Source organism: Meles meles, chromosome 10 (assembly GCF_922984935.1).
Source record: "Meles meles chromosome 10, mMelMel3.1 paternal haplotype, whole genome shotgun sequence".
Taxonomy (NCBI): domain Eukaryota; kingdom Metazoa; phylum Chordata; class Mammalia; order Carnivora; family Mustelidae; genus Meles; species Meles meles.
This window is the reverse complement of record NC_060075.1, coordinates 57,143,218-57,155,443: the sequence shown is the minus strand read 5'-3', so window position 1 is coordinate 57,155,443 and position 12,226 is coordinate 57,143,218. Positions and strand designations below refer to the sequence as shown.

The window sequence follows — 12,226 nt, the reverse complement described above, 5'->3', positions numbered from 1 at the left end:
GAGACATTAAATAAATGTTGTTGAGCAGATGCCTTGAGAAGGCGTAAAACCTTAGGCAGTTGCCAGAAAGAAAATATGAAGTTGAATGTTAAGAATTAGGAATCAGGATTAGGAGTTTTAGGATTAAAGATTCTAGACTCAGCTTAACTCATAGACCGAAGTAGACTCAACCTAACAGTGTGATGTGACACTGGGTATAAACCTTTAGACAGGAATGGTTTCTGTGGATAAGTAATGACTTAACTACACATAATGATTAAGAAAAGGAAAAAATAGATAGTAGGTGCTTCAAAAACTTATCTTTTTAATAAAACTGAATGCCAGAGAAAGTAGAGTCTAAGCATATCTAGAAAATGTAGTAAAATCTTTTTTTGATGGAAAATAAACTTCTAGGCTTTAAAATACAGTTAAAGACTTTATGATAAGACTCCTGTGTGTATTTTCCCAAATCCTTATTTTAACTCTTGTTAAAATTGATCAAGAGAGAGAGATTGATCCATTGGCTTATGTTGCAAATGGTAACCAGTAGGGCAGAAAGAGTCAAAGAAAAGTAGAATTCCATATGAATCCCAATGAAAAGGGCAGGCTTATTTCTCACCCTGAAAGTCTTTGTTTCTGAATAAAAGAAAGAGAAAAGGAATGGAGATGAAGGATGAGGTTAAAGTCATACCTTGCACTCTACCTGTTAATACCTCATTGCTACATCATTAGGATGAGTAAGTGGAGGTTTAGAGTTCCAGACTTTATTTATTTCTCCTTAAATTCAGATGTCTTTCCAAGAGCTTCTAGACTTCGTATTATAATCTCCGGATACTTGGCAGTAACTTCCAGCTACCATAGCCTGTTTTATTACATTTTTTGCAGTGGTTTATGGAGAAAATGTTGTTAAAAGAGAAACAGTATTATGGAGCTAAAGTTAGATATGCCAAGGATGAAATAGTGAGAAAAATTAACCAACTTGATTAAAATTTTAGTGTTAAGAAAACGTGTTTTCACAATGAGAGATGCTGTATTTTTTGTGTCTGTTATCATTAATATATCTTTTATGTAGCTTGAAATTGTAGTTGAAAATGTTAAACATCCAACAAGAGTGTATAACAATTTTAAATATTTTTGCACCCAACATGATAGTACCCAAATACATAAAACAAAAATAGAATAAATAATCAATAGTAATACAATAATAGTAGAGGACTTTAACACCCCACTTACATAGATGGACAGATCATCCAAACAAAAAATCAACAAGGAAACAGTGACTTTGAATGACATGCTTTACCAGATGGACTTAACAGACATATTCAGAACATCCCATCCTAAAACAGCAGAATACACATTCTTTTTGGGTGCACATGGAACATTCTCCAGAATAGATCACAAGTTAGGCCACAAAAGAAGCCTCAAGAAATTAAAAAAAGATCGAAGTCATACCGTGTATCTTCCCTGACCACAATTTTATGAAATTAGAAATCAACCACAAGAAAAAATCTGGAAAGACCACAAATAATACACAGAGATTAAATAACATGCTACAGAACAATGAATGGGTCAGCCAAGAAATGTAGGAAGAAATAAAAAATTTCATGGAAGCAAATGAAAATGAAAACATAACATTCCAAAACCTTTGGGATGCACCAAAAAAGTTCTAAGAGGGAAATGAATAGCAATACAGGCCTACCATGAGAAGCAAGAAAAATCTCAAACACCCCAACCTTACACCTAAAGGAGCTGGGAAAGGAACAAAAAACAGGGGTGCCTGGGTGGCTCAGTGGATTAAGCTGCTGCCTTCGGCTCAGGTCATGATCTCACGGTCCTGGGATCGAGCCCCGCATGGGGCTCTCTGCTCCGCAGGGAGCCTGCTTCCTCCTCTCTCTCTGCCTGCCTTTCTGCCTACTTGTGATCTCTCTCTCTGTCAAATAAATAAAATCTTTAAAAAAAACAAACAAACAAAAAACCAAAAAACAAAATCCCAAACCAGCAGAGGGAAGGAAATAATAGAGATTAGAGTAGAAATAAATGATATAGAAACTAAAATATACAATAAAAGAAATCCATGAAACCAGGAGCTAGTTCTTTAAAAAGATCACAAAATTGATAAACCTCTAATCAAACTGATCCAAAAGAGAGAGAGAGAGAGAAAGGACTCAAAATCACAAATAAAAAAGAAATAACAACCAACACCACAGAAATAAAGACAATTGCAGAGGAATATTTTTAAAAACTCTATATCAACAAATTAGATAACCTAGAACAAATGGATAAATTCCTAGAAATATATAACCTACCAAAACTGAAGCAGGAAGAAATAGAAAACTTGAATAGACCAGTTATCAGTAAGGAGATTGAATCAGTAATCTCTTCGTCTATGATCCTCTGCCTTGTTTCTCAAATTCCACATATCAGTGAGATCATACGATAGTTGTCTTTCTCTGATTGATTTGTTTTGCTTAGCATAATACCCTCTAGTTCTATTCACATCATTGCAAATGGCATGATTTTGATTTTTTGATAGCTGCATAATATTCCATTACATATATAAATATCACATCTTCTTTATCCGTTCCTCTGTTGATGGACATCTAGGCTCTTTCCATAGTTTGGCTATTGTGGACATTGCTGCTGTAAAACATTTGGGGGCGTGTGCCCCTTCAGATCACTACATTTGTATCTTTGGGGTAAATACCAAGAAATGTAATTTCTGGGTGGTAGGGTAGCTCTGTTTTCAACTTTTTGAGGAATTATCATACTGTTTTTCAGAGTGACTGCACCAGCTTGCATTCCCACTAACAGTGTAGGAGTGTTCCCCTTTCTCCACATCCTTGCCAAAAGTGCTCAACATCACTCGGGATCAGGGAAATACAAATCTAACCCTCAATGAGATACCACCTCACACCAGTCAGAATGTCTACCAAACTTTTTTTTTTTTTTTAATATTTTATTTATTTGACAGAGAGAAATCACAACCAGGCAGAGAGGCAGGCAGAGAGAGAGGAGGAAGCAGGCTCCCCGCGGAGCAGAGAGCCCAACTCGGGGCTCAATCCCAGGACCCTGGGATCATGACCCGAGCCCAAGGCAGAGGCTTTAACCCACTGAGCCACCCAGGCGCCCCTCTACCAAACTTTTAAAGAAGAGTTAATACCTATTCTTCACAAAGTATTCCAAGAAAATAGAATAGGAAGGAAAACTTCCAAATTAATTCTCTTAGGCCAGTATCATCCTGATACCAAAACCAGATAGACATCACAGAAAAAGAGAACTAAAGGTCAGTATCTATCATGAATATATATGGAGAAATCTTCAACAAAATATTAGCAAACCGAACCCAACGTTTAAAAAAATCATATACTATGATCAAGTGGGATTTAATCACAGGATACAAGGGTGGTTCAGTATTCTCAAAACAATGCAATGCATCACACCCATAAGAGAGAGGTAAAAACCATATAATTATATCACTGTGTCAAAGGCATTTGACAAGTGCAATATGCACTCATGATTAAAAACCCCTCTGCCAAGTAGGTCTGCCAAATAGGTCTATTATATGTCAACATAATAATGGCTTTATGTGAAAAACTCACAGAAGGGGCACCTCGGTTGTTCAGTCAGTTAAGGATCTACCTTCAGCTCAGGTCATGATCCTAGCATCCTGAGATCCAGCCCTGCATTGGGCTCTCTACTCAGTGGGAAGGAAGTCTGCTTCTCCTTCTGGTCCTCCCCCTCTCTCACTGTCTCTCAAACAAATAATATAGAACAAAAAATAAAAACAAAAAATCTCACAGTCAACATCATACTCAATGGTGAAAAACTAAGAGGTTTTCCCCTAAGTCATGAACAAGATAAGAATATCTACTCTCACCACTCTTACTCACATAGTACTGGAAGTTCTAGCCACAGCAGTTAGATAACATAAAGAAATAAAAGGCCTCCAAATTCGTAAGGAAGAAGTAAAACTCTCACTGTTTGAAGATGACATGATACTATAAATAGAAAACCTGAAGATTTCACCAGAAATTGACTAGAACTGGTAAATGAGTTCAGTATACAGAATCAATGTACAATGTACAAAATGTTGCATTACTATGCAGCAGAAGGTAAGAAAATAGTCTCATTTACAACTGCACCAAAGCCAATAAAATATCTAGGAATAAACTTAACTAAAGAGGTGAAAGGCTTGTACTCTGAAAACTATAATGGAAGAACTCAAGGCAATGCAAAGACATTCCATGCTAAGAAATTGGAAGAACAAACACTGTTAAAAGGCCTATACTTCCCAAAGCAAACTACAGATTTTATGTAATCCCTATGAAAACAACAACAGCATTTTTCACAGAACTAGAGCAAACAATCTCAAGATTTGTGTGGAACCACAAAGACCTCAAATATCCAAAGCAATCTCAAAAAATGAAAATAAACTGGAGGTATCACAATACTGGATTTCAAGTTATGTTACAAAGTGGTAGTAATTTAAACAGTATGGTACTGGCATAAAAATGGACCTAGAAATAAACCCCAAATTAGATTGTCAATTGATGTTTGACAAAAGAAGACTGAATACACAATGGGAAAAAGTCTCTTCAGCAAATGATATTGGGAAAACTGGACAGCTTTGTGCAAAAGAAAGAAATGGGACAACGTTGTTTCGCCATACACAAAAATAAACTCAAAATGGATTAAAGACCTAAATGTAAGACCTGAAACCTTGAGGATCCTTGAAGAGAGCCCAGGCAGTAATTTCTCTGACAACTTTTTTCTGGATTTGTCTCCTGAAGCAAGAGAAATATAAAAACACAAAGAAACTGTTGGGACTACATCAAAATTAAAACCTTCTGCACAGAAAAGGAAACAATAACAAAACTAAAAGGCAACCTATTAAATGGAAGAAGAAAGAAGATATTTGCAAATGACATATCTAATAAAGGTTTAGTATTCAAAATATATTAAGAATTGATACAAATCAACACCCCAAAATGAACAATTCAATTTAAAAATGGACAGAAGATATGAACGGACATTTTTCCAAAGAAGACACATAGATGACCAACAGACATATGAAAAGATGTTCAATATCACTCATTAGGGAAATGCAAATCAAAACTACAATGAGGTATGACCCCACACCTGTCAGAATGGCTAAAACAAAACAAAACAAGAAATAGCAGTTGTTGATGAGGATGTGGAGAAAAAGGAACCCTCTTGCACTGTTGGTAGGAATGCAAACTTGTGTAGCCACTGAAAAACAGTACGGATATTCCTTAAAAAATTAAAAATAGAACTACCTTACGATCTGGTAATCACACAAGTGGATATTTACCCCCAGGAAAAACCAAAAACAGTAATTCAAAGGGATACATGCACCCCTGTTAATTGCAACATGATTTACAATACCCAAACTATGGACACAGCCCAAGTGTCCATTAAGATAAAAGATAAAGATGATGTGTGTGTATGTATGTATATATATATATAGAGAGAGAGAGAGAGAGCATTGAATATATATTGTATATATTATGTATTGAATACATATATACATTGTATATATTGTATATAGATATATATACATTGAATATATATACAGTGGAATATGATTCAGCATAAGAAGAATGAAATCTTGCTATTTGCAGCTAGCATGGAGCTAGTATAATGCTAAGTGAAATAAGTCAGAGAAAGACAAATTCTGTGATCTCATTCATATGTGGAATTTAAGAAACAAAACCAACAAGCAAAGGAAAGAAAAGAGAGAAAAAAAAAAAAAAGACAAGCCAAGAAACAGACTTGACTATAGAGAACAAACTGATGGTTACCAGAGGGGAAGTTGTTGGGAAAAATGGGTGAAACAGGTGATAGGGATTAAAGAGTACACTTATCATGGTGAAAAAAGAAAGGGAGGGAGGGAGGGAGGATGGAAGAAAATGTATTGAACAGTTCCTCTTATGTCATAGCAACTTACATACTTGATGTATCTGAATTGTGAAGACATGTCTTATATATTTTTAAATTTTGAATGTTACTTTTTATGTCTGCCTTTTTTTTTCTTCTACCTTTTCTGTGTGTCTTTCTTTTGACTTTATTTTTTTTAAGATTTTATTTATTTATTTGACACAGAAAGAGAGATGGTGAGAGAGGGAACACAAGCAGGGGAGTGGGAGAGGGAGAAGTGTTTCCCCACTGAGCAGGGAGCCCAATGCAGGTTCCTAGGACCCTGGGATTATGGCCTGAGCCGAAGGCAGCCGCTTAACTAACTGAGCCACCCAGGCACCCCATCTTTTGACTTTATTTTAAAATATTTATTCATGGGGTACCTGGGTGGCTCAGTGGGTTAAGCCTCTGCTTTGGCTCAGGTCATGATCTCAGGGCCCTGGGATCAAGCCCCGCATCAGGTTCTCTGCTCAGCAGGGAGCCTACTTCCCCCTCTCTCTCTGCCTGCCTCTCTGCCTACTTGTGATCTCTGTCAAATAAATAAAATCTTAAAAAAATATATTTATTCATCTTTTTGTGCAAAATGCCATGCAGAGATACAAAGCGGAATAACTTAAATACCTGTAATAGAGGCACTTGCCAGTAGGAAGGTAAGGCATATAAAATAAAAGATTGAATACTAAAGAAGTAAGCCTACAAAAACTTCAGGATTCCAAGAAGATCTACCAGTAAGATTCATCAAGCAAGACTTTATAATGGAGATAAGTGCCCTAGTTCTTACATTTGTTCCTTTATTTCATTAAAAGTACTTTTGAGGTTCTATTGTATTCCAAGCATGTATATAGATGCTAAGAGTTCAGAGGTAAATAATGTAACTCTAGTCTTTACTTTCATAGATCTCAACAGATAGTGAAGAAAAACAAGATTATACAATTACATAATTATAAGTGCTCTGAAGACCTAGAGGATGCTATGACAACATAAAGTAGGAGATCTAATTTAGAAACCTTCATTTAGCCTTAAAGAGTGAATAGGAATTAGTCAAATGAGGGCTGGAGTTATGGGGGACAGGAAGGAAGAATTTTGGTCTTAGATGGAACAGCATGTATGAAGATCCCAAGGATGGTATGATTTTGATCGTTTTGAAGAATGGAAGGTAGGCCTTTGTGGGAGAAAGAGAGATCAAGGGAGGAGGTATATGAGATAAAGCTGAAGAAGTGGGAAGGGCCTATCTATGCCTTGAGAAATTTTAGTCTATCATCGGAGTCACCAAAGGATTTAAGCAAAGGTAGCTGTGGTATGGCAAAAGGAATAAATTCAGGTAGCCAGTTACAGGACTTGACTTTAGGAGTTCAGATTAGAGATAAGAGTACCTTGGATTGTGTGTGACTTGGGCTAGAGATAATTGAGTGATTCAAGCTGTATTTTGAAGGGAAAACAAACACTATTTGTTGGTTCTTTGAAGAAGAATTGTCCAGAGGATACTGAGGTTTCTCGCTTGAGCAACGGTGGCTCATGATGTCTTTTACTTAAGTGAGGGACACTGTGTATGGCTTAAGACCATGAACTCAAATCTGAGACATTCTCACTTTATAAAAACCATGAGACATCCAAATGGAGATTTTGGATGGCAGTTGCATAGACAAGTGTGCAAGTGTACTGCTTAGAAGAGGGATCAGCACTAATGATGAAAATGTGAGTCAGTGGCATAGGGATGTATGTTGAAGGCATTTGAGTGTTAGGATTGGATATTATTTGGACCAGCAAAGTAACATTTTTTTTTTCTTAGACATAATTTTTACCACATCATTTCAAAATACAAATGTCATTATTCTGCATGATTTTAGTATATTCAGAGAGAAATATTTTCTCCTCTTGAGTAACATTCCTCTAACATGAGATTGTAAGTCAAAAAGTAAATAAAATGCATTAATTAAACTTACTTTACAATACAAATTACTGGTCTTTATCTGTTCTTGAACAGATACTTATTTTTGCTCTTTGATTTTGATCTTGAGTTCTTCTGCCCCCACTCCATGCCCCCAGATAATGTATTTCTATGGTAATTTGTTGGAATATTTGATTGGTTAAATGATTTCTTATGTCAGGCAGTTTTGTAAGTAACATGTTTTTTCCCCAAGGAATTGGATTAAGGGTAGAAATCTTTTCAAAATAAACCAGAGTTATAATTATCATCTAATTTGTTGCTTTAAAAAGCCCTATTTTATGTATCCATAATAGTTTGTTTCATCAGAGTTTTAAAAATCTTTCTCATCATAGGGTCTAACTAAAATATGAAATATGTTAACTCATGATAATTTAAAAGCAGATTTTATTCATTAAGTATCTGTGGAATCTACTGAAGGTAGTACAATTAATTTATTCACTGTTTTTTTACTTTCTCATTTTTTTAGAGAAAGTCTTCAAATGTCCCACAATATTGTAAGGTCTACAGTATCCATATTGCTTACAGATTGGTATAAAATTTGAGAAAAGCATAATAAGTAGGGAGGAAACTGCACAACTCTGAAGGACTTGCTAAGCAGAATAGGCAAGCAGTTGTAAAGTTTTTTAGTTTACTACAAGGCCTGATCTAAAGTGAAGCTAGAATTGTTCATGAAATTAATTCATGATTTAAAGAGTCAGCTTATTTTGTGGCTTCAGTGATAAAATTTTGACTTTAACTGAATTATCTGTCTAAACATACTTCATAAGATACTGGTAAAATTACAGTTTAAAAAAAAAATCTGAAGTTTCTTAAAATATTATCGTCTTCATCACTACAGATTTACTAAGCTAGGGTCTGAGTACTGATTAGTCCATGGTTTAAACTTCTTTGCATTTATATCCAGATACATAGGACTGAATAGTTCTTATGTGCTAGGAATTTGCAAATATATATTATTTCTCTATTTGTAAATTTATTTTTAAAAGAATATCTTTTTTTGGAATAGCCATATTGTCATCTAACTTGTGTCATTACCTTGTATCCTTACTCAGTCTTGAGTGTTTTCTTTGTCCTGAAGGAATTGCCTACGACCCTCTGATGCTGAAACACCAGTGCATTTGTGGCAATTCTACCACCCACCCTGAGCATGCTGGACGAATACAGAGCATCTGGTCACGACTGCAAGAAACTGGGCTGCTAAATAAATGTGAGGTAATCCTCAATTTGCTATACTCTTTTACTTATTTAAATGTCACATAAAGAGGCCAGTATTCATGTGGGTGATAGCAGAAAAATGTTAATGCTGGAGTACAAACACCATCATGGATGAACCATCATTGATCCTGATAGCACAGCACTTATGACTCTGGGCTGTGCACATAGTAGGGATTCAGTCCAAATTGATGGACTAAACAGCACCATGATATCTGTGTAGCATTTTTTGGTATGCACAATAGCATGGTTGTTTCCAAATAGGTGTAATTTACTGAATTAATTTTCTGAGAAACTCCACAAACTCTTAACTGCTAAGTAATTGTTATTTCTTATTATAAACTATATCATGAACTCAGATATATGCCAAATTTGCCTATTAAAATGACCGAATTTAAAGATTAACTGTCCTTTTACCAAGAAAAGTCACTTCTTTTAATTAAAGTGGCTGACGTTCTTACATTTTTATGGTAGAGGTTTGAGTACTTTTTATTGATATTTCTTTAGACTCACTTTTGCAGATTCCTCGACTCCCATTTTTCATTTGAAAAATCTATTTCTTAGACCTTCAAAAGTAAAAATGGTATCAATTCCAAAAGGTTCCTGTTGTCAAATTTGCAAATTATATAACAATCAGCAGCTGTTTGATTTAATTGCTGTAAATATCCATTGTTGCCTAAGACCCAGTAACATTCTATGTTTGAGTCTAAGACATTTTTTAAAAGAAAAATACCCCCCATGTTTGTTTTTATCTTTTTTCACATTACTTTAACATTTATTGATCAAAAGTATTTTTTTTTCCCCTGGGTATATACCATGTCCCAAACATGTTCTAGGGACTAGAATTACAGAATTTCACGAGACAAATAGAGTCCTTGTTATTACAGACTGACAATTTAACATGTTGCTCTTCGGTTTTGTTGTCAGTCTTTGCAGATGAGTGAAGGAAATCCCATCTAGTTCTCACCAGTTTGGAGGTTAAACCACTCTGTCGTCTACACTATTGAAGTAAACAAAGTAAACCAGCAAGGGGACTTATCTGTAGTGAACTGGTCTTAATGAACATTGATTCATGTGAACATTCTTTTTTCACCTTTGCATTAACTATAGATGTTTCCCAGCATGGCATTTTTTCTGTGCTTTTGCCAACTAAGGCATTGCTGTTTACATTTTTTTTTCACTTTCAGGTCTTTATTATATCCTGGAGCCTTACCCCAGCCACTTCAATTAACAGTGGCAGATCCCAGTCTTCAAATGCATTGTTAGATTATGGTATTCCTTAAGTTTATTACCTGAAGGAATACTGGCTATGAAAGGAGCAAAGTGCTGAAATAAATGGAATGTAATATAGCTCATACTAGTCTTAACGTTTAAAAATCTGTTACCCATTTCTGATCAGTCTTCTTTTTCAATTCCTTATACATCACATTACTTTAGTCCAATATTATTTGAAAGCATAAAATTCAATTTACACAACAGTACTGGCTGATGTGATATCAGTCCAAGGGTGAAATGGCACAAGTATGGAGGGACTGATGAGAACAAGTGAGTTTAGCCTCAGCCCAGTCAGCTAAATAAGTGTCTCTCTGGTAAACAATCACACAGTTACAAATAATGCACTTGCAAGCCCAGATCAGCAGATTTGCTCTTAATGAAGACCAAGCACAGAAGTATGATCCATAACTTCACAGTAATATAAGCAAAACATTCTTTTTGCTAACACTGTTTGAAAACAGTTCACCAGTTTGATTTCTTAAGTGATGAAATTGTTGCCCATGATATATTTATTTGCTCCTGTATTATCTGGTATCTATGACTTTATGCTGACCTAATCATAAATGGAATTTCTAAAACCATTAAAAGACAATTTAATATATCTAGGAATTTGATGTATCTTTGTAAATGTTTTTAGGAATATTCAAAATGGAATTTTAAAAATGATCTGTAACAAACAAACATTACCCTTTTCCAGAGACTTTCAGGTTCTATATAAAATAAAACAAAGTAACAAAAGGGGTAAAACAGAACCACAAGAAATATGACTTATTTTTTTTCCTGGTTGTTTCTATTGGACGAGTTGGGGAGAAAATAAAAAGGGAACATACAGAGATTATTTCAAACCAGTTTAGCCCACTCAGAAATAGTAGAATCTACTTCCTTAGCCAGTACTCTCCCTAATAAATGCAACTAAAATAAATGATACATGTTTGTTGTGGATTTTCTTTTGAAGTTTTTGATTTGACAAATTAAATCTAATATGCACATTTATTAATATATTATTAAATCATCTTTCAAGGATGCTAACCTTTCTGTCTCAAGCCAAATTATTTTGAAAGTTTCAATGACGTGGAAGAGAAAAAGGACAGAAACATATATCAAGCCTTTTAGCAATTCACTGAAACTCAATACAATCAGTTGTTGAAAAATCAGGAGAGAAGTATACTATAAGTGGCAAGTGGCTAGGTATGTGGTGGGTGCATTAACCAGTTAAAGAGGCAGAAAGTTTCCTATATAGGCTAACAGGTTTTCTGGTTATGTTTATGAACCTTCTAAAGAGATAAAGGCCAATGACAGTATCTTCCAGTCGGACTTGACTTGCTCCAAGAAAAAAAAAATGGGTTTCAGCTTGGGTATTAATGAATATTTAACAGGGTGGCTGAAGGGCTTAAGGAGAATGAAACCTTTCTTTCTAAATTTGCATAGGTAAGACTATTGGGAAGTTAAAGTTCAGCTTTTTCCCCCCTTGATTATATCTAGAGTATTTATTACTGAGAGGGTAAAATCTATGTGTCTAAGACACCAGAGATAGGAGTACCAGCCCTTGTGTCTAGGTTATCACTCCTTCCTAAGCAGTATAGACAAATTCCTGACCTGGTTGTGAGCAGTAAGAACTCAGCTCAGTTGTCTCAAAGGAGAGAGGATTTATTAGGTTTTGTAGAAAAGACTATAATCTAGTAAGAATACAACACCTAGAAACTGGGTCAGTTTGTTTTTCCCCCAACATCCAGAGAGTGATTTGCTGTCTTCCAACATTATTTCATGCCAGGTTTGTGTAGCTACCCATAGTTAGTGATTAGCCTTTGCTTTCAGTGAAGGAATCAACAGAGTTCTAGGGATGTATTGCCGGTCAGCAAGCAGAAACCCATGGCT

The 12,226-nt window shown here is 35.3% G+C and overlaps 1 protein-coding gene across 1 annotated transcript in view; it reads left to right on the top strand.

Annotated features, from left to right (window-relative positions):
• The window catches only part of HDAC9 (histone deacetylase 9), a 927,746-nt gene that overhangs the window by 638,963 nt on the left and 276,557 nt on the right, over positions 1-12,226 (top strand). The window contains exon 14 of the mRNA XM_046020993.1: positions 8,943-9,076. Coding sequence (XP_045876949.1) covers positions 8,943-9,076 — 134 coding nt within the window. The remainder of the gene's footprint in view (positions 1-8,942; positions 9,077-12,226) is intronic.